General features: G+C 38.2%; 1 protein-coding gene across 1 annotated transcript in view; it reads left to right on the top strand.

Moving 5' to 3' along the window:
• Nucleotides 1–5,041, top strand: part of cds1 (CDP-diacylglycerol synthase (phosphatidate cytidylyltransferase) 1) — a 51,087-nt gene extending 46,046 nt beyond the window's left edge. Inside the window, exons 11-13 of the mRNA XM_006626799.3 lie at nucleotides 286–405; nucleotides 787–890; nucleotides 1,296–5,041. Coding sequence (XP_006626862.1) covers nucleotides 286–405; nucleotides 787–890; nucleotides 1,296–1,419 — 348 coding nt within the window. The 3' untranslated portion in view covers nucleotides 1,420–5,041. The remainder of the gene's footprint in view (nucleotides 1–285; nucleotides 406–786; nucleotides 891–1,295) is intronic.
• The last annotated feature ends 21,667 nt before the right edge of the window (nucleotides 5,042–26,708 follow it).

Below are 26,708 nucleotides of genomic sequence, written 5' to 3'. Positions count from 1 at the left end.
TTGCCACATGGATTGCAGACTCAACGCTCATTTTAGCTTTTATAGATACAGGAAGAAATTTGAGACACTAGCTTATTTCAGGTGTTACTGTGTGTATGCCAGCAGGTCACATTGCATAGTTATATCATTATATGTTGTATACAACTGTTATTTCTATAGCAGAACTCAATATATAGAATAAACAGAAATCTCTATTTTGAGGCAATGTAAGATTAATTGAGTGATCCAAAATGTTCCAGTCCATTGTTTGTGATTGTCATTTGCTCTTTTTATCTTTCTTTGCAGAAAACCATGAATCTGTACCCCTTTCAGATCCACAGCATTGCTCTTTCTACATTTGCGTCTCTAATAGGACCCTTTGGTGGTTTCTTTGCCAGTGGTTTCAAAAGAGCTTTCAAAATCAAAGTAAGGGGAACACGTGCCCCATTCTTCTTTTCTTCTGTAGCTTGGAGAATATTTCATTTTATTATAACTACACACCAACCTTGATGAGAATAATGCACGGATTGTTGTAGTGGCAGTTAAAAGCAATGCTAAAAACAACTAAGTCCATATAAACCTCATTCTCCTCCAAACCTAAATATTTCACTTTTCAGATCAAAAGATTAGCAAGACTACAAAAGCTGATATTTAGCTGTAATGCTTTGCAGAGAACAAGGACTGCACATTTTCAACATAAGGACTATAAACAACACATAACTATATGTTATTTTTTATAAAAATAATGCATTGACTGGTAAGTTTCTTTTAGTGCTCAGCTTCTTTTGTTACTTTTTACATCAACAGGATTTTGCAGACACTATTCCCGGACATGGGGGAATCATGGATCGTTTTGATTGTCAATATTTGATGGCCACATTTGTTCATGTTTACATTGCAAGCTTTATCAGGTATTTAAAGACAGTGTATAAGCTGCTGTGGTCTTTGACTTACTTTTTTGCTGTAGTGTGTTTTTGTCAGAACTGGCAGATATTATAGTTATTGTAGTACCTTCTTCCCCAGTTATAACAACGCTCCCTTTTCTGAGAATTTGGCTGGAAGTTCTGGAAGGTTAAAAATAAATCACTAATTTCTTTTTAATTTGTGAATTAAGTGAATATATTTCTTCGTGTAGTTTTTTCATGATGATGATTTCAAGCCTCAGTATGGACGTATGAATATAGAAAATATAGTACTGTATTAATATGAAATAATCCTGTATGCACATTGAATTATTTTCTTCAGTTGAGGTGATAAAGCTAGAGAGTCACCGTAATGTAAGTATGTGATCTAAACTGTATCTTTCTATCTTCTAGGGGACCCAACCCCAGTAAAGTGCTACAGCAGCTCCTCGTCCTCCAGCCGGAACAGCAGCTCAGCATCTTCAACACACTGAAATCTCATCTTAAGGAGAAGGGCATGATCCCTGCTGCAGTTTAGGGTATATAAAGACTGAAAGGCACTCACTCCTTGCTTCTCTACCATCTCAATTAAAAGGACCTGTGGAGCAGAAATGTCCTCTGTATCTACAGATCATTGCCGGATAGAATGTTAAGCTGAATGTTTCTTATTTGTCATTACTATGAAACATTAGAACTTTTAACATATTGATAACATTAGCAAACACCATGCTATCTGGAGTATGAGTATTGCATGACACATTAAGCATTGGAAGAAATTAGATGGGGATTCATCTTCAAAAAGAATCCACGAAAAAGTTTGGTAGCTCTGAAGATTTCAGAATATCTTCTAATGAGCAGTGGAAGCACATACTCTGTGAATATAGGATATGAATATGCAACACTTTATGAAGCTGCTTCAGAATTTAAGAAAGATGCAACATTTTAGTATCAAGGTGCTCTAAGGATTTTAGGCATATATTTAGTATGTATGAGCAGTGGAGGTACTGTCATTTCATTATCTTGTTACTCTAGGACACTGATGACCAACTGCAGGTACAAATTATCCCACTAACAAAATGTTTTATTGTGTAAATGTGTTTTGTAGGTCTTACTCTTGAAAACAGAGCATAAAAGCATCAAAATATATATTAAGTACTTTTAGTACTTAGGTATGCATATATAGATAATTATTTTTGCTCCTCTGTCTTTCACAAACTGAGGTGATGTACTTTTAGAATAGAGCTGCATCTAAGGTGTCTGCACAGGCATGGCAATAGACACTCTATATATGACTTAATAGCAAAAGCATATACAGTACATACAGTATGTGGATCGGTATTTACTGTATATATATTTTAGAATCAGAAAATTTGCTACTTATTTGATTTGTCTAGATAATAACACATGAACAATGTTGTGCAAAAAGGTGAATGGGATTTTCTATTTTATTTTGTAGTGTATAGTATTGAGTATCTTTATAGAGATGATTTCGTGGGTAAGGAAAAAAACAAAGATTAGTTGCTAGGGCAAGGCAGTTAGGTTGTATTGATTCTTTTGCATTGATACTGTGTAAAGATACTCAATTTGCTAATGATTGCACTGTGATCTGTGTGTTTATCATCCTGTAAACCAAATATATACTGTAGTAGTACTTCAGTTGTAGCTCAACTGTTTTTGCAATTGCTGTGTTTGGAATTCCTCCAGATAGTTTTTGCAGTCTGATTTCAGATACTAACAATACATGTTCTTATAGCAGATTTATGTTTGTTTTCTTTGGTTAAAACAAAGTGTTTTGTTTATTTAGTCAAAGGTATTTACTCACTTTGTTCAAAAAGTAATAACCTTTGTTGCTATTCTAAGTATGAAACATTTCAGTCTGTCACATACTTGGGTGTCATCATCTGTGGGTTTAAATTCTGTTAAAAGAACAGAGGTATCTCTTAATAACCTGTTACACAGGTGCTACATTTAATTTAGAAAAGCTGATAGCATATTTGATTTAAAAAGAGGAGTACCAGCCCTGTCCACAGTAAAAATACAGTTAACCAAAGTAATGTATGTTTTAATTGCATTAATAATTTGATATATCTTTTCAATATGAACACATTACAAGTAAATCACATTTTTGAAAACTCAAAAACCACCACCAGAAGGTTTCCAATAAAATCCTATTAAATATACTGTTTAAACATATTGCTATTGAACTAAACATTTTATTGTATTCATATTATATATTAAACAACTGATTATTCTTGTTTTCATGTTAATGAAGGAACGTGAGTACAGAAAGATTCAACTGTGAAAATTGAATCCATATATGCATTCTTTAACATAAATTTACTGTATTTTGGTTAAATTGACAATACAGCTTTTATTTTTTTTCTGCCACATCTATATATGTACATCCTTATAAATTGAAGTTAAATTTTATTAATCCTTTTTTGTTAAAATATACTTCACTCAAAGAAAAGAAAAGTTTGTGAATATTGGGACCATTAATGCTGTTAATTTATGCTGGTAATTATTAGGTACATATGCTTATTCAATTGGCAAATTATTAATATATAGGTTTATAGACATAAAATATTTTAGTCTGGATTTGGTTTACATACATTCATTGTATTAAAGTTATGTTTAGGTAGCCAGCATTTCTGCTGTGAACTTATTTCAAAGGGGTGTTAAGTTGTACATTTGTTGTTATATTTTTTGAAGGATGTGTAGTAATGTTTTTTATTGTATTTATTTATAATTGTAGTTGTTTAATATAATTTGCACAATGGATGCTTATAAATGATTGTTTTCATACTGTAGCTTATGAAATAGGTGAGATGAATGTTTTATCTTGCACTGAAATGATTAAAGGAAAATGGTGTATCTCAAGCATTGTTTTAATGATAAGATTTTTCTATCAAGATTTAAAGGTTGGGAGACATTGTGATGCCATAGCTACAGTCTTTCTACTTTATACTGTTTCTCACTTAATATTTACAGATTCCTAAGAAGGCACAAACAAAACATATTTTGCAATCAATGAAGTGTTTTGTTATGGATATGCTATTTTTTGTCAAGTAATTTTGTATTTAGTAAGCATTTACTTCACTGAAAAAAATGTGGAACAAAATGCCAATTTTATCAGGATGCATTAAAAATGTTATTATTTTATTTGATTACACAAATGAGTAAAAACCTTGGTTTTATAGCGCATAATATACAGTACATGTCAACACCTTAGAAATAAAAAACAAAAATCCTATTTAAATGATTTCAGTTACAGTTGAAAGATGATGCGAGTCTTGGAGTATTTGGGTAAAAAGACTGATAAACATACAATCGGGAATGGATGTTGGCAGGAAGATGAGACTAAGAGTACCATTTCAGTTATTTTTGAAGACTTATAGGGTGTTGATGCTTAATTTATTTAAATGCAGTAAATGTTATGAGAATGGTGTTAAAAACAATACAATTTCTAATTTTTCTTTTAGGAGTCATTCATAAAAAAATTGAAATAGACTGAAGAAGTGCAAATGCATATTTCTCCATTTTCATGCTTATAATAAAGCTGGAAGTTTGTGTTAGTTATTGTATTCTGACAGCAGAATCTTATCCCAGACCATTTACGGTATATTCCTGTTTTGAACAAAAATAGTTTATTTTCACAGTTGCAAACAACTATGACCTCCGGATCGTAGTTTTTGTATGACTGCCATGGAAAAACATCTTTTTTTTAGGTTAGTCTGATGATTTTATCTGAGTGTTTACAAGCCAAGAACAGCCCATGTTGCCCCACTATTAACAATATGACTATGAATTATATCACCCAGTGAAAGGGTGAAAGTTTACTTTAGCCATCCTAGAGGGCCATTTGTTCCAGGAGTAGGGTAAATGCTGACTAATTACAAACTACTATAACAATTTTTTTTTCATACTTGGGGAGCATACTGAGTTTATAATGTTTAGTTTTAAGCATTTTTCCTTTCAGAAAAAAATCTCAATAGTTAAGAAATGTATAATGAAATATTTTGCACATAGAAAAAGAGAAAGAGATGCCTTTTACATTTTCTTGTCTTCCAGAAAAACAAATATGAATGACACAAAAGGCAGTGAATGGAACAAAGTTTAGTGATTCCTTGAAGATCTTAATAAAGATTATCTTTACTGTTGATTTGTTTTTGCATTGTTTTAATTTATTATTTAAAATCCTTATTATTTAAAATTTAAAATAAATTCCTTATTTATTTAACAAATGAAGGAATTATCGCACACACACTCATTGTAACCTTTGTTACTAAATTAAGTTTTGTGAGTTTTGTAATCTTACAAATGTCTGTCTTTTAGTGCTTTATCTTCACTTAATAGTTCTGATTTGTTATAGATGTTCTTTTCATACCAATTACCAGCAAAAGTGTTAATTGTATGAGAACCACAATTACTGACGAATTAATCTGAAATATCTGATAATTCAGTTAGTACCATGGTAATAAAAGCTACTTTTAGAGTGCTAATGTAAGACATATCTAATATCTTATATACAGTATGTGACTATACAGGGTATAAAAGAATTGCTAATTATGTATTTCATCAAAGGCCTTTGCATTTGAAGAAGCCAGGTATCCTTCAACTGATCTTGGTAGTACCAGTATATCATGCATGAAAAGATAAAATGACCTTTGTGATGAACATCACCAAGACATCTCCCCTGTCGACCCACTTTGGACAGTAACTATTTTGACCTGAAATCCAAATCCTGTGCTACAATGTACCTAATAATTAACAGCTTAAATTAACTTCTATATCATACATAATGAAAGCACAGTAGTATGTTTTGCATCAATATCTCTTTGGCACATATATCCTATTTATATTTTAAACAGTGACCAAGCTCAGTTAAGATAAGCCCATAACCTATTTGAGAAATAAAGATCACCTGGTTGCTGTCAATACGCCTGAAGGTGGCTTATCTGTGAGAACAGAACAGTGTGAGATATTATGCTTCAACAATAAGCAGACCAAACCAGATAGTGCAGGAAACCAGCTCTATAATAGACAGACCATATCTCGGAAGACAGAAGATCAACACAAAAGACCAGGACCATCAGTAGTGAGCTGATACACATTTTGTCAAACTTTTGACAGGTGTCATGCCCCCATTTCTAAGTCCATATTTGAGAATCTACCCAGCCCCCTCCCCTACACCATAGATTGACGGGGGACATGTGTGTTTGCTGCCACGGGGTGTGCGACGTGCCCGGTCATGTCGTCGCCCGAGTTTCGGTGTGTCTATTACGGTCCTAAGGTGATGCGGACCTATGGCGGTGTGCATGGGCTGGTGTGAAGCTGAACCACCAAGAGGTGCGCGAGTGGCTGTCTAAGCATTACGCTTACACGATGCACAAACTTAAAACTCAAGTTTAAAACTTAAAAAATTGTGTGTAGTGCTTTGTACTCTAAAACCAGGGTTGATGGGGAGAGCCGGCCACGCACGCTCACAAGCACACATTTTGGTAAAGAACGCTTACTAGACAACAGAAATAAAATTTGATCTTTTTATTTGCTTCAGGGAAATTGATCCTTTCACTGTTACAAAAGAATCTCTGTGATAAAATTCATAAACAAAGTACACAAGAGCTCTGAGCACTCCATGACCCAACTTTTAAATTCTGGTGCAGAAAATGAGACGCGCAGTATATTTTGGGATCCACATCCTTGAGCACTGCACATGTAGAATGGTGAGATACTGAATCATCTTTAATTAGTTTCGCCAGTTCATTTATTTCTCGCTCGGTTTCTGGGGTAATATTATAAGGCTCCTGGAGTCGGGCACTCCACAGCACCACTCCCAAAAATTTGGACACGCTTAGAGAATCATAAATCTGATGAGGAGTACCCAACACTCTAATTCACATGCAAAGCAATTATCAATTGAAATATCTTTGAAACAGTGGTTGAAAATGCAACAAACTACAGATTTGATCACATTGTTCATAATGAAATATACATTAGGTGTATCATCGCGATTTTCATAGCTGGGATTATTAACACACATACATAGACATGAAAAATTCATTTGTGTGGGTGATTTGGTTGCGGAAGAAGCCTTGGGATTCTATTGAAAAAAAAAACAGAGATAAGGAAAGCTTAACTTAAGCTTAGCTTAAGTGATACATTGATACAAGTGATAGATGGTAGTGATGGTTAGAAAATGCATAATTACCATTTGCAATTGATCGGTTGGCTGAGGTGTAGCGGAGTCAGTATTGCTCTTGAGGGGTATTGCTCTTGTTGCTGCATTCCTCAGTGTCCGAAGAACAGCTATCTCCATTCATATTGCAGGGTGAGATAGCGGGGGTTTGCGCGTCATTCTCCAAAAGCTGGGTAATGGAAGAGACAACAGGGCCGAGCGTGTTATTCATCTGTCCTCAAAATGTATTCAAAACACTGTTACTCCTCCAGGTCTAGAGGTCCATTTTTTCTTAGGCGCCTGGCTTGTCTGTTTTTCACAGTGATTGAGGATCGTTGGGTGCGGACAGGATGAATTGCTTCATTACTCTTCTCTCCTACCCACTGAGAGCTGATGTATGGTGATCGTTCTGGCGCACTATGGGTGCCGTCGCATCATCCAGGTGGGTGCTGCACATTGGTGGTTGTGGAGGGGAGTCCCATTACCTGTAAAGCGCTTTGAGTGGAGTGTCCTGAAAAGCGCTATATAAGTGTAAGCAGTTATTATTATTATTATTCAACCGCAGAGGAAGCGGAATGCAGGCTATGAAGCGGAATGATTCAGACCTATCTATCGGGCCTCTAGCTCTCCATGGGCATCCCCCCCTCTTACGGTCACTAAATCAACTGGCTGATAACGGACCACGTTATAGGCCCATCCCCATGCATCCCTTACTTCTCTGACTGAATTTTTTTTTTCTCATGATCAAAAACCTACTATGAAAGAAAATATAAACCGTATCATGATCATTTATTCCATGTTGAAGAGAGTAAAAATAAAATGCAATGTTTCCTCTGTGGAGCCTTCTTTGCGTGTGACTTTTTCCTTTGCAGTCTACGCATGTTGACGCAGCTACCCACATGATATGATGAAAATGTAAATCTACTCTAGCTTTTTTTTAAAAAACTTTATTTTTGATGCATTTTATTATTACAACAGCCAAGGACAGTGAAAGTTATTTGGTTGGAGACAATAACAGTTGCATTTTTTGTCCTTTAGAGGTGTATTTTCACATTTTCCCCCTCCCCCTCCCTCTGTCATCGCAGACCGCTTACCATCTCTGTGCTTTTACCTGCACATCTCTTTCACAAAATGAGTTCAATTTGAAAAAAATATATAATTAAAGGTAGCAAGAAGGAAGTATACATTAGTATTTTTTATGTAAAAGAAGGTAGACTGCATAAATGACATTTCCAAAGAAACGTAAGCATTTCGACAAGAAAACATTATGTTCATTTTACACACATGCTAAATCTTACTTCGTCATAATACTACAACAGTGAGTTAACTTCTTTAATTTCAGTAACCTAAAAGTATTTGAGGTTTAAAGTGTTGCATGTAAGTGCCCCCTTCTTCTGATAAGAGTGGAATGCAGAGCCACAGGGCACACTGATGCACCTCCACCTCTCAAAGTTTATTTTAAGAAAAAAAGATAAATCAATGTTTAAAAAAGCTGAAAGCCTATTTAAAATGAATGTGATTTCAATGCGTTTTAAAAAATAGAGAAACTGCGATACACGGTAGTCTTTAAAGGTTGGAATAAATGCCACCACATGTTCCCATTCATTCAAAACGATGAGTAAAGATGTACAAGAGTTTTCTTTTAAAGTCTTATTTCACTGTGAGATTTTTAACAGCCTGAAAAGCACCAGGTAATAAAAATAAAGCTTGTATTTTACAGTATTGCAGAGAGTGAAATTTACTTTTTTATTCACTCCAACATTCAGAAAAGTATTGGTTGCTTAAAGCACAGGTTCTATCAGACAGAGAATCAATCTTTTTTAAAGATCGATAATCCAGGAATGGAGAGCTGTTTTAAAAATCGATAAGCCAGGAATGCAGAGCTTATGGTACCTATTTAGCTTCACCCCTAACACCTTGTGTCCACTAACATCCATGGGAAACCACATGCTCAGTGTTAACCTTTTTTTAGCATTAATGCATGTTTTTTAGGTGACAAATTTGCTTATCGCTAATGGACTGAAGTGTTTGGGAGCACAATTCCATATTAAGAAAAAATAAAGCCACATTTTGAACAGTCCTGATATAACCTAAATGCATTTTTTATCGATCTGAAGTGTTGGGAGGCCATGGTACACAATTCCATATTTAGAAAATAAAGCCAAATTTTGCATACCAACTTGAGCATAAATATGCGCCCTCTGGATGCTTTCCAGCTACAGAGAAAAATGGCTAGTCACGAGTCATGCGAAATTGTTGAAGAAAGACTTTGACTGGATCAATGATTTCCAACCCTTTCTGAAAAGGGTGCCTTAACCCTAATGATACGTGAAAGTGTGCCAGTCAAAGTAATCCATCATCCATCTCCAGCCACTGACTTTGGCTATATTTTGGACACCATGTCTAAGAGGTATAGGAAAAGTGATACTAAAGACTATGTCATGCAATGAACCTTTAATTTCTTGGAATGAAAAGGGTGAATTTGTGTACAACGGTGAGCCGGTGGTGGGCTCTCACATGATTGATCTGATGAGAGCTCTCATGCAACAGTACCAGAGAATAAAAAATCCAATGGCTGGGTCACATTCATGGAGGCAATGGCCCAAATTAATCTCCTGGCAACGTAACTTCCCAATGCTGGTAACAGAGAGCTGTTAGAAAAGCTGCGTTCTGAGGGTTGAACCATGTCTGTCAAGCCTGCCATGGGGCAACCAGCCGCTATTGCTTCCCACCACCGGGTATAACTGCGCGAACGTCTCAGACACCAAGACTGTTACCGAAACCTGCCTGGCTGACAGTGTCATTTTTTTCACTTTTGTAAGATCTATTGTGTTCATGTATTGTGGTTTTTCAAATTCTTTTGTGTGAACTTCATATCTAAAAGATTATAATAGATGCATAAAAAGCTACTCGTGTGTTACTTTTTGAATAATAAAATAAAATCAAAGTTTGTATTTCTGATACAATGTAAATTCACAGTCACATGCATAACTGAACATTCATATTTCAAAAGGTTTAAAGGGTGGCTAGGTGTCCCCTCTGGCTCATGCTGTGAGAACCTCCTCAGGAGGAGTCAAGGTGGCACTGCCAACCTGCAGTTGGGGAAGTGAACTTCACTTAACGCCAAAAGATGGACCCCGGCCACATTATTCTCAACAGCTCTAACCTACTAATACTCCTCGTCTTGGTCCGCTGAAGTCCTAGCCCAGTTGCGAGTCAGCGCCTCCAAAGCTCCAAAACTCACAGCAAGTCAGGGGACTTCTTTCTCTCCCACCACCTGTGAGGACAAAGTATGTGCTGATGCATAATAAAAGAAAGAAGAGAAAAGAATAGGAAAGGAAAGTGTAGAGGCTATGTGTGAGCCTGACCACAGTGGAAAGGAAAAATCCCCTATGTGCCTGTCTCGCCATGTACACCTAGAGGGTGCTCTATTTCTGTCCTGTTCCTAGTTCCCTGTGATTAATCATGTCTTTCCGGTGTGTCTTGTTGTGTAGCCTATTATAACTTCCTGTGTCTGCTCTGCTCCAGGCTCAGCATTGAGGGTACAGATGTCCTGAGACCCACCTAGCAGCAGGTCACCCCACGTCCGTGGCTTGTGGGCATAGGTTTCTATACCGACCTCGTCTGACCCCTGATCCTGGGCTAACCTCCGTGTTGCCCCCTTTTACTGCTACGCATAGGGTCTCTACTGCTCTTCTGACCATTCCACGACTTGCCCTTTCCGACATCGTGACAGAATGCTGAGCCTACATTAGACCCCGCGAGCGGATTTTTGAAAAAAATTGTGAGTTTTTTTTTACATGCTGTGTGTTCTCTTGTTCCGTCAAGGTTTCATGGGGTTTTGCTTATCTGTGTTTAAATCTGAGAAGGCTTTAAAAGATCCAGTGTAAATAAGGCATTGAGAGTTTTGATAAATTGAAGTGAAATTATATTTGCTTTTGTATTATAGAGAAACATCATCAAAGTAATGCTGTCCCTGGGAATTTGATAGTCATGGAACAATGAATATTGGACCAAATGCCATTACCTTACTGTGCTCATTTTCATGATAAAGTTGTCTGAATAGGTCATTTAAAGTTAAAAGTGCACTGTATCTTTCAAATGCCTTTGTATAAATGAATGTAATTAAAAAAATGAATGTAGCTGTGATTGGCTTTGTATGCTATAGGAACAAGTAATAGGTTTATTCCATGCTGAAAATTTCAGCATGGAATAAACCTATTACTTGTTCCTTTGCAGCCTACGCATGCTGACGCAGCTACCCACCTGAACTACCTTTGTATGCTATATATTTACAAAGGTAACATTTTCAATAGTTGCCATGTAGGAAAAATATAGATTGCAGCCTGTTTATGGACAAGTGGGTTAACTTAATGGAAAACATTTCAATATTGAGCTTAATACATCTATATTCATAACATCAAGATGGAATATCATAACATCAAGATCAAGAATAACTTCAAGATGGCACCGACAGGGAAGGCTGCCGTCCTGCGAGCTCCCATTCGTCCTTGTCTATTTCTTAATTTTTTGTTGTTTTTCCTACTGCTAACTGCACATACTGCTTGCTTGGTAATAAGATATGACCGACAAACACTTATAGACATAAGATTGAATATTGGCACAGTTAAATCTACACCAATAATTACTACTGACTATATGGACTGTGGTGTCTCACCTGTACCTGTACTGCGAAGAAGATGGCCCTGTACTGCGAAGAAGATGGCGTCGTAGGAAGAGGGGTAAACGGGCAGGCGTTCTGGTAAGATTGAGGCAGTGCAGCAATCATGCCCCGTTCCTGAGTATACTTCTTGCTAATGTTCAGTCACTGGACAATAAACTGGATGAAGTGAGAGCAAGGCTTTTTCCAACGGGACATCAAGAACTGCAACGTGCTGGCGTTCACTGAAACCTGGCTTGACCCTTCTGTTCCGGACTCTGCTATCCTTGCGGGAGGATTTTCTATTCACCGTCAGGACAGAACTATGGATTTGGGTATGAGCAAAGGCGGTGGGGTATGCTTCATGGCAAACAATTCCTGGTGCAGAGACGTGGAGATTATTTCAACATCATGCTCTACACATCTTGAACATTTGACAATAAAATGTCGCCCTTTCTATCTCCAGGGGAGTTCACATCGGTAGTTCTCACAGTGGTGTATGTTCTGCTGCAGGCAAATTTCACAAAGGATGGATTTCACACTGGATGAACTACACTCTCACCTTAACAGACACAAGAATACACATCCACCACCACACTCATTCAAGGCCCCTCAGGACAATTCTGGATCACCCAGCATCTTGTACCTCCAGCAACCTTATTTACTGTATCTCTTGCAGTAAATGCCCAGCCATCTACATTGGAGAAACAGGAAGGAGACTCGGAGACCGCTTCAGAGGCTGTGAAGATTAAAGATCTCTCCAAGCCCATTGTTTCTCATTTCACCTCTGACGGCCACGACCACACTAATCTCTCCGTCTGTGTTCTCAAAGACGGTTTTCCGAACTCATACATCAGAAAGACCACCGAAACTAAAATTATTCTGCAGTTAGGATCACACATTCTCCCTTCCCTTAACGACAGATTACTGTTCTTTTAAATTTTCTCCATTCATTGGAAGTTTCATTTCACACCTCTCTGCACCCATTCTGACTTCACACCTCTTGATTGGCCTCTCTATCTGTCCCCTGCTCCCGCCTCTCACTCCTCCTCCCTCCCAACCTTTGTTCTCCCGCTACTTTACCTTTGCCTACTGCCCTGTCTCTCTCACACCTGAAGAAGGCTCCACGGCTGAAACGTTGTGTTCTCTTTCTTCTTTTTTTCAGCATGGAATAAACCTATTACTTGTATATTTAACATATATAATATAATGTACAAGATTGTTTATCATATTTGAATTGTACATGAAGTAGAAAAAGAAAAAAGTGCATGCATTTCTTTTTGGCTTAAGTAGTCAAATTTATTATATTCTGCTCTTCCAGTAATTCTTTCAAACACAGTAATAAGAAATAACTTCATTTACAACTAAACACAAACATCTACAATACAATAATCATTCTAAAAGGGTATGCAATTTGGGTTTTAAACATGGCTTGTAGTAAAAAAAAGTATAATTGAGTAACAATTAACAAATGTTAACCCCTCTCTGCTCATTTTCATCTACCTGTTATCACAACTTGCAGCAAGAGCCATGATAATTATCTTTAATCACACATTGTGATAAATGTTGTTGTTCAAGCTTGTAGAATTGGTACAAATATAAATATATTGTAACGACTACAGATTCATTCAGGATAAAGAACAAGAGGAGTCAATGTAAGCACACAAGCACCTGCTTTGATTCTCTTGAAAAACCAAAACCAAGACCAGTATTTACACACACATTAGGGGACAGACGAACACTTACACAGGTTTAGGGTTGTAACTCTTCAACAAACTCTACACACTTAACTTATGGGACACTAAGCTTCACCAGTCTATTTACATAAGCAGGGTCAGTTGCTGGTCATCTTGCGGACCCCCAGAATCCCCCCTGGCTATAACTTCCAGCCAGCGCTGTGATACCCTCAGTGACTGGGTGCACTTCCTCCTCACCACCGGGCGAGGGCGCTACAATATTTTAAATATACTGCAACTAACTTTTTGGTGGCATTGGCTTTTGGAAAAACTAGCTGGAGACAAATTACATGCTCACTGATAGTTTTAATTGTCCCTTTTCAGTACAGCTGGACGTGTTGATCAAGGAGCAAGTAAAGCTAGGAAAGCTGGCATCCTCTGGCTTCAGATGAGGCAAAAGAGAGAAAGCTATTTTATAGAGAGAAATTGAAGGAGATGGCTAACCTGGGATAAAAGGGGAGAGACTGTTTGAACAGTCCAGTGATAGGGGTGTGGATAGCTACAATATATAATATGACAGATCTTATATGGTTTGTAAGATACACATACCAACATCAGTTACTATTGCTGTATATTCCATTGTAATAGTGTATTGATTTTACTTTACAATATCGTATATTTCAATATTTCTCATGTATTCACACTGGTACAATGTAAACTCATGGCCACCTTTTTTAACTTCCATCAGTGCATCCATTTTCTAATCCAGGGGAGCTGGAGCCCAACCCAGAAAGTCTTTTTTTTATTTGTGGATAAAGTATTTGACATTCTGTATACTGATGCACTATAAAACACAACAAAATTTGATTATTTTATCAGGCATATTCAGCATAAGTGATTGCCATCACTAAATAATTCTTAGTTCTAGTAACTCATTGATGACAAAAGATTTGTTTCCAAGAAACAAAATACACACTGTTTTTCCAAGGCATACCAATATACTGTACCAGTTTCTGGAATGAGGGAGTGTCCCTACAAAACCCACTGAATGGTTTGGACAATGCAACCATCTGGTTTGGATAATGCAACTGTGACATCGCCACTACATCTTCCATTGTTTTTGTGTCAAGAAAAAACCTACATCATAAACACCTCCACAATAATAAATAATAATAATAATTGCTTACACTTATATAGCACTTTTCTGGACACTCCACTCAACGCACTTTACAGGTAATGGGGACTCCCCTCCACCACCACCAGTGTGCAGTATCCAACTGGATGGTGCGACGGCAGCCATAGTGCGCCAGAACGCTCACCACACACCAGCTATCAGTGGGGAGGAGAGCAGAGTAATGTAGCCAATTCACAGAGGGGGATTATTAGGAAGGCATGATTGGTAAGGGCCAATGGGAAATTTGGCCAGGAAGTCGGGGTTACACCCCTACTCTTTTTGAGAAACGCCCTGGGATTTTTAATGACCACAGAGAGTCAGTACCTCGGTTTTACGTCTCATCCGAAGGACAGCGCCTGTTTACAGTATATTGTAGAGTATAGTATAGAGAATCAATACCGATTCTCATCACTTTAAATGGTATTAAAGAAGACAATTCTGATATTCTGCAATCACAATATATCCCATAAATTGCCTCCCAGCTTGTAAATAATATTCATTCTTGCTAAATTTGACACATCACCTTTGTTATGGTTTTTGTAGAAATGTCAGGGCAGAACAACACTCACATGCCTATTTCTGTTGTGAGGATTTGACCACACAGGGATTTAGAGTTCACAATTGATGTAATACAATTCAATATTTTATGACTACAAATACAATTTTACATGCTCTAAAACTAAAATATAACATTATTTTTAATATAATTGTCACAATATACTTCCTATCACAAAAAGGAGGCAATCTTGCAATAGTATCTTATGTTTCATCAAGTATGTTATGTATCGGTTCTTTGCAAAAAAAGAAGGAAAAATGTTAGATTCACCACAGTCCTAATTGCAGCAAGATATTATAAGACATAAAGGTAGCTTGAAAGCCTTTTATTAAAATTATATTAACAAATACTATAACAGCAAAACTGTATCTGGACAATGTAATCACTAAACTCACTTTCATAGGCAACTTGTGAACTTAAGAACTGTATTAGTTCATATGAATTGTGAAACTGCTACAGTATATGCTTCATGCCAAATGTATTATGAAACTAATGGCTAATTTATTTATTATATCCTAGTCTTCCTATATATATCCTATATATATATATCCTGTGTTTAATTGATTTAGCAATGAAGTGTAAAGGCAGAAGAAAAACTTTATGTCTTTATGATTAAAACTGTCTGACCTTTATGACAAACACTTCAATGAAAAACTCCTAAGATCTGAAATTCAAACCACGTCTGTTTAAAAAATAATAATGCTATGGCTATCGGTGTACACAACACTCACATGTTTTACATGTGACAAGAACAGTAAAAGCCTGGGACTCGGAGAGCACTGAATGGCTTCGAGATTGCTTTGACTGCACGCAATTGGACGTATTTAAAAACACATCAGAGGACATTCACAAACTTTCTGTTGTGATATCAGATTATATTTCTTTCTGCATCAACTCTACCATCCCTACCAAAAGCTTTAAGGCTTTTCCCAATAACAAACCCAAGGTAACAAAAAGCCTTAATCATGTTCTCCTATAAAATAAACAATCTTTTTCTCAAGAGGACACCCAGCTCAGGAAGGAAGTGCAGAGAGAGGTGAAAAGGGAGATCAGGAAAGCTAAGGATCAGTACAGGGTAAAGACAGAACACCATGATAACAGGTGAAACGAGGATGGCATGGCAGGGCATTAAAAGCAAAAAGGCCAATATCCCTCAGAAGAGTGGTGGTGGCACTATACCTCCCGCTTTGAGTTAAAATCTACAACCACCTAAGCTCAAAGTGCTATTCACCCTGTATCTGGAGAGGTTTTCTTTAATATTGACACAGCAGAGGTACATAGACTTTTTAGGAAAATCAATATTAGGAAAAGTGAAGGTCCAGATAATGTGTGTGGTAGGGTCCTACAATCTTGTGCAGATCAGCTTTGTAATATTTTTAGTTTTCTCTTCCAGATGTCCTTAAACGCACAGATCATTCCCTCTCTGTGGAAGAAATCTATTATTATTCCTATTCCTAAAACTGCCAAGCCTGGTGGCCTTAACAGCTACAGGCCCGTAGCCCTCACATCTCTCCCAATGAAAACTCTTGAGAGAGTAGTGAAGCAACACATCACAAAGAGCACACAAGCCCTCATCAACCCCCTGCAGTTTGCATACAGGGAAAGGAGGGGAGTAGATGATGCAATACACACATTGTTAAATCTGGTTTATCAACATCTGGACCAACCAGGGACCTTTGTAAGGATTTTATTTGCTGACTTCTCTGCTTTCAACAAAATAAAAACATTGTTTCTTGCACAGAAACTCTCAAAGCACTTTAATCTGAATGAGAACGTAATAAGGTGGGTGCCAGATTTCCTTATCTGACATTCGCTATACTTCAACTGGATCACCACAGGTCTGTGTCTTGTCCCCTCTGCTGTACATTTTGTACACCAATGATTGCATAAGCAAACACACAGATAGACACTTCATTAAGTTTGCTGATGACACAGCTCTGGTCAGTTTATTAAAGAACACAGAATACCATCATGGGCCCCTTCTTAATGATTTTACTAACTGGTACAACGAATTCTCCCTAAAGTTAAATGTTTCAAAAACAAAGGAACTGGTTATTGATTTTAGGAAAAATACCACACTCCCTCAACCCACTATAATTTATGGTCAGCCTGTTAAAATTGTCGATGACTATAAGTACTTGGGACTGGTCAATGACAATAATTGACAATGACAATGACAAATGTTGTGACACGATCTATAAAAAAGGCCAACAGAGACTCTTCTTTCTTAGAGAACTCAGGTACTTTAAGGTAGATAAAACTAATCTTACACTTTTCTAGAAATCATTCATTGAAAGGTTTGACAACATACCAGTAACTGTAATAGGCTGGGTAAATTCGTAAATATAAGTGGCAAAATAATCTGAAATAATCAAATCAACTTAAGTATCCTATACAAACAGAGGGTGACTTAAAAAGCCAAAAGCATCAGGAAGTGTGTGTCTCACCCCCTCCGTTACACTTCTCCCATCTGGGAGACACCTCTGTACCCCCAGATGTAAAACTAACAGACTCAGGAAATCTTTCATCCCCACTGCAATCATGCTCTTAAACAATGCAAAGTATCTACCTTGTCTCTTGTCTCTTGTTTCTTTCTCCTGCAACACAGCTGTATTCTTTTCCCTTTTGATAATGTGTATTGTCATTGTGTTGTGTTTGACTGTGCCGTAAAACAAATTTATTTGTTTAAATTTATTTGGGACAAATTTATTTGGGACAATAAAGCTTGAAAGATTACAGATACAAGCCTTCTGTGGGAGTAAATCTGTTCTCTCCCACTTTAACACAGGTACAGTAAGTCTTTTGAGCACAGCAGTTCCATATTAGTGAAACAGTGCACAACATTTGGATCTGCTCATTTGTCAAATCACTCAACACTGACTTAGTGCTGTTTTTTTACAATGTGTGAAAGAGTCTCAAGAAGAAATGACACAATATGGACCTTCTTATAACGTGAGATATCAAAGCAAAAGAGTGCTTTTTTCTACTTTTGTAAAGGTTGAATGCAGACTTTTCATGATTTCACACTGCAAACATCCTGACATGCAAATTATAATCAATACTGTGATTGCTGTTAGGGTTAGGGTTAAAGTTTCTACCACGTTTGAATGAAAATACACATTCATTGAATTAATGTATACCTGAAGAACTGTTTCTTAGCCTTCATATCTACCGGGTTAGGATTAGGGTTAGGGAATCACTGAAACTTGATATTTTAAAATAATGTGAATGTGCATTAGGTCTAAAAGGTATTAATGTTTTAATGGAATCCTTGAGTTTCTATTACTTTTTAATTTTTGGAGTATTTATTGCCAGTGACCTTACAATTTAGATAATGCAAAACTGAATAAAAATCTTAATCGCAATGTTCCACTTGGGTCCACTCCAGCAATGAAACTCGCTTTATTTGTCACATTGAAAAAAATTGGCAACCTTGTTTTAATTTAAACTTTGATAGAAATTTTAACCTAAACCCTAGATACAGCCTATTTATTATACTACTCCCATTGCACCCTTGATAATGAATTGCACCTCAGGACATTTAAATTGTGAAATCATGAAAAATACTTATTCAACCTTTAAAAACTATTTTGTTTTAATAGTTCTTTATTAAATTCATTAATGTAATAATAAAAAAAACGTTATTTTATATAGCACATTTAAAATTGGCTTCTCAAATGCTTTACAAAATGACAACAGCAACAATAAAAACAATACAAAAGATATGAATGATGAAAATGCACAGTGGAGAGGAGACAGTAGAGGTACTGAATACAGTAGGATAAGAGGGGTAAAGAACAGAACCAGTTAGGTAAAGTCTCTTCTAAAAAAGAAGGTTTTGATTCTGAATATCCTTGGGGATAGAGTTCCAGACCTTTGGGGCATAACGGGAGAAGGCCCTGTCACCCATAGAGTGTAGAGGGCTTGTTGGACAGTTAGGAGACCAAAGTTAGAAGAGCAAAGGTTGCGAGGTGGAGAGAAGGGTAATAATAGTTCAGACAGATATGAGGTGCCAAGCCATTCAGAGCCTTGTAGGTGACCATGAGGATTTTGAAGTCAACACGAAACTTGTCAGGAAGCCAGTGCAAGGACACCAGGATAGGAGTAATGATCACTTGCACTAGACCTGGTCAGGATTCTTGCTGCTGAATTTTGGACATACTGGAGTTTGTTCAATGTGGATATAGAAACCCCAGTTAGTACAATGTTACAGAAGTCGATTTGGGAGAAGACTTGCCACAGTTTAGATTAAGGAAATATTGAATCATCCATGTTTTTATGCCAGAGATACAATTAGAGAGAATAGAAACAGCCACATCAGTGTTAGGTTTGGTATGGATGTATATTTGAGTATTACCAGTTGAGGCCATGTGATCTTAAAAGATGACCAAGTGGAAACATGTAAATGCTGAAAAGTAAGAGGCCCAGTATCGAGCCCTGAGGAACACCAGACTTAACAAATCAAATTTCAGGCCTAAATCTGCCAAGAGAGACAAAGTAACAGGGACCAGTGAGGTAAGATGAACCATTTGAGAGCAGTGTCAGAAACTCCAAACATAGTCTCATGATGAGAAAGTAAGATATCATGGTTAACAGTGTCGAAAGTAGCACTGAGATCAAGAAGAATGAGGATAGAAAGAGAACCAGAATCAGAAGCTATAAGAAGATCATTAGTCACTGACCAGGGCAGATTCTGTGCTTTGAAGTTGTCAGAAGCCAGACAGGAGGGGTTTGAAAAGGTTATTTGCAACGAGTGATTATTTAACTGAATTGTAAAAGCATGTTCTACAATTTTTTGCAAGAAAGGGTAAGTTGGAGATGGGGCAAAAATTATTTAGATTGTTCAGGGCCATTTTGGCTTTTTTGGCACAGGGGTAATGGCAGCAGTGTTGAGGACTGTTGGTACAACACCAGTGCTCAAGTATTAATTTATTCCATTGAGGACATTGGGGCAGAGAAAAGTGAAACAGGACTGAAATAAAGTGGTGGGGATGGGATCTAATATACAGGTGGTGGATTTCATATGTGAAAGCAGTTTACTGATGGATGCAGAGTCAAAAAGAGAGAAATTAGAGAGAAGAGAACCAGTAAAGTTGGGCATGCAGGGAGGAGGTGTGTAAATGATATGCGTTGTGGAGAGAATGTGATGCTAGATGTTGTCGATCTTGGAGCTAAAACAATCTAAGAATGTGTTGCAAAGTTGCGATGAGGCAGGTAATGTTGTGGGGCAGTTTGGCTTTAGCAGTATGTTGATGGTAGAGGAAAGATGTTTGGGGTTGTTATGGTTATTTTCAATGATATGAGAGAGGTAGGTTGATCTAGCAGACTCTATCGTATCCTTATATTCAGACAGGTAACGTATGTTTAGGCAAGAAAGGCACCATCTTCTCTCAAGTTTCTGGGAGACTGCGTTTATGGGTCGCAGATGGTCGGTGTACCAGGGGGCAGATTGAGAAAAAGAGATGGTTTGTGTTTTTAGGGGAACTTGAACTTGAACTTTACTGCCATATGTAACCAGTACATGTACTGGTACAATGGAATTCTTCCAGAAAGTCTCTTGATTGTTATAAAAAAGTATAAAACACAAAGTGCAGACAGACAATATACAAACAAACAGTAGACAATGTACAAGTAAACAAGTAAACAGTCTGAATGTAAACAATTCAGACATGTAAACAATGACTATGTCACAATCGCAAACCCCTCTTCTTAAGGGCGCTCCAGCCCTTCCTTGTTTGTTATACACCTGCTCCCTGTTCCAGCCCCTTTTCAGTTCCCCCTTAAAAGCCAGATGCTGATGCTATTCCGGGCTCTGCATTGGTTCCCGTACAAAGCGATTCGGGGACCTGGATGCACCTGGCCCAGTTAAGATTTTAGTTCCTGTTCCTGCTCCCGCTACCACTCCCCTGCCGGTCCCGACCCGGTTCTGGTTTTAATCGTCTGTCTTGGATGGATCGCCTGGCTTTGGACTTTCGCGCTGTTTTGGATTTCCCTTTTGACTAATCTCTGGATTGTTTGCCTTGGCCTCAGCTGCCCCAACCACCAGCACTTCATGGACACTCCCCCCTGTTTTCATTCCCATGTCCTGCATGCCTTTTTTCCCCGTGTTTCCTCACTCTACCCCGGACTGTGTCATCTGCATAGGGTCCGGAAAGAACACCTTCCTGACAGACTACAGATGTGCAATAAATAAAATTACAATGAGGTAGATGGTGTAGGTTTGGTCCGAGGGGCATGGCCAAAAGTGTTCGCCAATCGCACTGCTTGTGGCTAGAACCTATTGAAGAATCTGGTGGTAAGTGTCCATATGCTCTTGTATCTCTTGCCTGAGGGCAGTGGCGTGAAGAAATCTTGCCCAGGGTGGAGACTGTCCTCTGTGATGGAGAAGAGGTGTTGCTTTACACTAGTCTCATTACTGCATTGATACATTTTTTGTACATCAAGGTATTAGCAGGGCAGCATCCACAACAAAGTATTAGCAGGTCTCCTAGTAACGGTGAGAGATTGGCAGATAAAAGTCAACCTAGGGAGGCATCTAAAGTTCCCTGACACCACTGAAGTGACTACATTCAAACCAAACACTCTATTGTCTGAAACATCTAAGCAGGTGATCATGATAGAGCCAATGGTTCCCTGGGAAGACTGGATGGAAGATGTCATTGAAAAAGAGAGCCAAACATAAAGACCTGGTTAATCAGTGCTGTGCTGTGGGGTAGTGAGCATTGTATGAGCCCATTGAGGTGTGCTGCAGAGGATTGGTAGGTCAGTCCCTCTTTATAATAATAATAATTGCTTACACTTATATAGTGTTTTTCTGGACACTCCACTCAAAGAGCTTTACAGGTAATGGGGACTCCCCTCCACCACCACCACCAATGTGCAGCATCCACCTGGATGATGCGACGGCAGCCGTAGTGCGCCAGAACGCTCACCATACATCAGCTATCAGTGGGGAGGAGAGCAGAGTAATAAAGCCAATTCATTGATGGGGATTATTAGGAGTGGCCAATGGGAAATTTGGCCAGGATGCCAGGCTTACACCACTACTCTTTTCGAGATACACCCTGGGATTTTTAATGACCACAGAGAGTCAGGACCTCGGTTTTATGTCTCATCCGAAGGACAGCACCTGTTTACAGTATAGTGTCCTCCTCACCATACTGGGGCATTAGGACCCACATGGGCCGCAGGGTAAGCACCCCCTGCTGGCCCCACTAACACCTCTTTTAGCAGCAACCTTAGTTTTTCTGATGTGGTCTCCCATCCAGGTACTGACCAGGTTCACACCTGCTTAGCTTCAGTGGGCTGCCAGTTGTGAGCTGCAGGGTGATATGGCTGCTGAGCCGTATCGCTTTAGAGCCGATGGTCGTTTGGGCATAACAAGGATGAACAAGAAGAAGGCCATCAAGACCACAGAGGCTGCAGAACAAGACTCAAGATGGCTATGGATCATAAGGAGTGATCCAGGGGCACCAATGCCACCTGGCCACAAGCTGAGGCTTGATCAGTCTTGCCTGGGTTGCCTGGGTGAGGGAGTCTGATGCTGAAAGACCTGAAATATCCAATGGCCCCAGGTAGCATCCCTGATGGGGTATCCAGGTGGATCAAAGGATGTATTTCTTAAACAAGCTACACATCTGTATAGATATCTGTAATATCACTTTATGGTACACCAATACTAACAAACAAGATAAGTATCTCTATAATAGGTTGTGACCAAGGCACAGAATTATATTCTGACATAACCAATGGATGAGATCCACACCTTCAGCTGTCGCAGTAAAGCCTGTTCCACTATTCATGATTCCTGTCATCCCAGCCACAAACTATTCCCCCCCAAACGCTCTGGCAAAAAATACTAAACCATTTAAGTATGGACCACTAGGCTTAAGAATAGCTTCTACCCTACAGTAGTGTGCATCATTAACAACTAACTATGCAATACCTTTAGAATTTAATGCATGTCTACACTTTTGGACTACTTATTTTCCTATGTGTTTATTGTTCTCTACTGTCCTTTGTATGTTGTTGTGTTTTGTTGTACTATAATTAGTTATTTTTGTTTTGTAATGTACTGTGTTCATTGTGTAATTTATCTATTGTACTGTAACGTCCTGAGAGAGCAGCTCAAGTACATGTACAGGTAGATAAACTCCTGTCTCATCATATTTAAAAATAAATAAAGAAGTTGCCAGATGTGACTTACCACTGTGTACTGTACAGTATATTGCACCATATTATTTATTGCAATACTATATAAAGGTTTTTCTTTAAGTGAGTTCAGTTCAGTTTATCATATGCACAAGTGCGATGAAATGCTTATTTGCATGTATGCTCCAATACAAACATTAAACATGCTAAATGGAGCTACAGAGTGTTGCTTTAAATGCAATGGGCTGACACCCTGGAGGCTGTGGCAGGGATTACAGTCAATCACGGTTACAAGGGCTGCAGCCAGGAGATTGACACGAACAACACACATCCCTGCCTGATAAGCTGAACCATTTCTCTGCCCGCTTTGATGCTCTGAGCACAGTCACTGCTGAGAAGGCCCCAAGTGTACAGGGCGAGTTTGTTCTGAAATTCGGGATGTGCAGAAAACTCAGAGGAGGGTGAAAATCCGTAAGGCTGCAGGGCCTGATGGGATACCACCCCGCATCCTCAGGATATGTGTAGCTAAGCTGACCACAGTGTTTACGGATATCTTTAACTTCTCCCTGTCACAGTCCATTGTCCCCACCTGCCTCAAAAAAGGCTTTTCATTTTGTATTCTAAATGTCCTGATGTGCAATTCACCATCAGTTTGCAGTAATGACAGTAGTATGAGAAATAGAATCTACCAGGATAAGGACTAATGAAAACAAGGTTGCCTATTAGTTTATATGGGCCCAATAAAGTAAGTTTCAATGTTGGAATGGACACAAGTGCAAAAATTTGATAAAGTGTTTTTTGTAGTTGTGCATAATCTAACGTTGCTAGTAGTAAATACTCTAAATAATGTAAAAAATCCAACAGATTCAATTAAAACATAAAACGTTTAATACTACTTGGACTTGCTAGCAGCATTATCATCCTGCAGCTCACAACTGGCAACCCAATGAAGCTAAGCAGGTATGAGCCTGGTCAGTACCCAGATGAGAGACCTCCTGGGAAAAATTAAGATTGCTGCTGTAGTGTGCTCTCTGAAGGCACCAGTTCTGTAGGATTTGGGCATTTACTGGGACAATTATTAATTGTAGCAGTAAATCACAAAATGATTCTTTTGATGGCCTTAGAATCCAACCATGTGATATAACTCAAACAATGCACACACTGAGACTCAGCCCTTTTGAATTGTCCACAGAATCTCTCAGGCTCTCTGTGTTGCCTGTTTTTACCTGGAGGAACTTCAGCTCGTTGATTGGCTGAAAGTTCCATGGGCATCAGAGTCCCACGCGGGTTACTCGGCCCTACCAGTCCCTGATTGGTTGATCAAGGTGAGATATGAGTCACTTACTGCTGACACTTAGGAATGCAGTCCAGATGTCCATTTGGCACTCCCTAGACAGATAGGCACCAATGGATGACCATTGATCATGATAGCCCGGCTTAGCTAAGTGCATCCCCCTTTGGGAGCTGTCCCTTATCAAAAGAAAACATCCTTAAATCAGCCTGCATGAATAGCTTCTCTGTGGCTGCACCACAGAGATGAACAGAGAGATGGGGCCTCATTTGGGAAAGCTCAGAACACTTAATTCTTTATTATTAATAAGTCTCGCCGCTACACTGCTGAAAGAGGTGTTAGTGGGGCCAGCAGGGGTATCACCCTGCAGTCTGTGTGGGTCCTAATGCCCCAATATAGCGATGGGACACTATACTGTTGCAACGCTCTGTGGAAAACAAAGGGCATGACAAGGCACAGAAAAGCATCATGACTGTCCGCTGCAACCAAGGAAGTCTCCAGTTGTGACGACTACCTGTATACCACTGGACCCAGGCTTCTGAGGTCAAGAGAGTGAGACTGCCCCAGTTCAATGGCTTTCCTACTTCAAAAAGCTCTCCTGCACAGGTTTATTTTGTGCAGCTCATCTTTCAAACAGTTGGGCTGCACAAAGTACAACCGTCATCATCGGACATGACAGACCACCATCACACACACTTGGACTTAAACCACATTCACGTTATTTATAAATTTATTTCATAAAACTTAATATATACTTAATATATACTTAATATGTCATTCATAATACTTTCAGTGATATGAATGTTCCTTTACATCTGCATGATCGGTATAACCATGAAAATGGCTTGTTCCTGAGAAGCAGGTTGTTATACTCTTACGAATACTGTATCAAACATGCTATGCTATGAGAATACTGTTTCTGATTTGATTTTTTTTCCTTTAGTTTTTCTTTGAAAAACACTAAGAAATTACATACACACCCACTAACAGTAAACAGTATATAGAAAAACAGATTTAAATAATCTGGTGACAGAAAATTCCATTATCCATACCATTTATTTGAAAGTCAAATTGAAAAACTCCCTTTATGTACAATTATGCTGTAAAGTATATGCAAAAGTTTGGTTATCCATTGCTTTAAGTGTACATACAAGGATGACAAGCCAAACTAGTTTGTTAGTACTACATAACCATACAAAATGCCTGGCCTACTGCTCATCAAACACATGGGTTTCTTGAACAATAATTGTATTGATGTGCTTTGCCTACAAAAAATAAAATAAAAATGAATCCTTTATGTAATGAAAAGGGTGTTTTCTAGGGTGAGGGAGTATCAAAATGTACTACCACACATCTGAAGAAGACCCCAAATCCAAATGTTTTTTTTTTAAGAATGGAATAAACCTCTCGTTCTTTTTCTGCTCACAGGCTGATCCCCCACTTACCTCTTAATACTACTTAGCTACGAGGAAAATGCCAAAATGATGTAAATGTGCCGACATTTTCTTGAACAGACATTACCTAGGTAAATTCATTACACTGATGAACATTTCAATATATGGCCTGATCAACAAGAGATCCATTGTGAAAGTTTCTAGAAGCATGTATGAAAACTTTCGAAAGCAGTAAAAACTCAACAGTTGTGATGTATGATTTTCAGATGCTGTCTTGTGTCTTGTGGGATTCGGTACAATGCCTCTTGTAGAGATGAGACATACATAGGCTCTGATCTTTAAAGCCTGGATCCCTCACACTGTCCCACCTCATCACACACATGTACATTGAAGTTTACATCACGTGTATAATAATAATGATAATAATAATGATACTAATAATAATAATAATAATAAAAATAATAATAATAATAAACATTTATAAATGGCTTTATAAAGAGGTTTTTCATAGCACTTGACAGGACAACAACAAAAAACACACATTGAGAGCAGATACAGTAGTAGCTGGGAGCAATAGAATACAGTAGGAAAGCAAAGGGGCAAACAGAAACAGTTAAATTAAGATTTTTTAAAAATGAAGTTTTGAGTTTAGGTTTGAAAGAGGTAAAAGAAAGGAGACTAATATCTGTAGGCATAGAGTTTCAGAGCTTTTTTCAGGCCCTGTCACCTATAGAGTGTAGATGGGTT

Source organism: Lepisosteus oculatus, chromosome 3 (assembly GCF_040954835.1).
Source record: "Lepisosteus oculatus isolate fLepOcu1 chromosome 3, fLepOcu1.hap2, whole genome shotgun sequence".
In the NCBI taxonomy this organism is placed as follows: Eukaryota; Metazoa; Chordata; class Actinopteri; order Semionotiformes; family Lepisosteidae; genus Lepisosteus; species Lepisosteus oculatus.
This window is presented reverse-complemented; position numbering and strand designations above follow the sequence as displayed.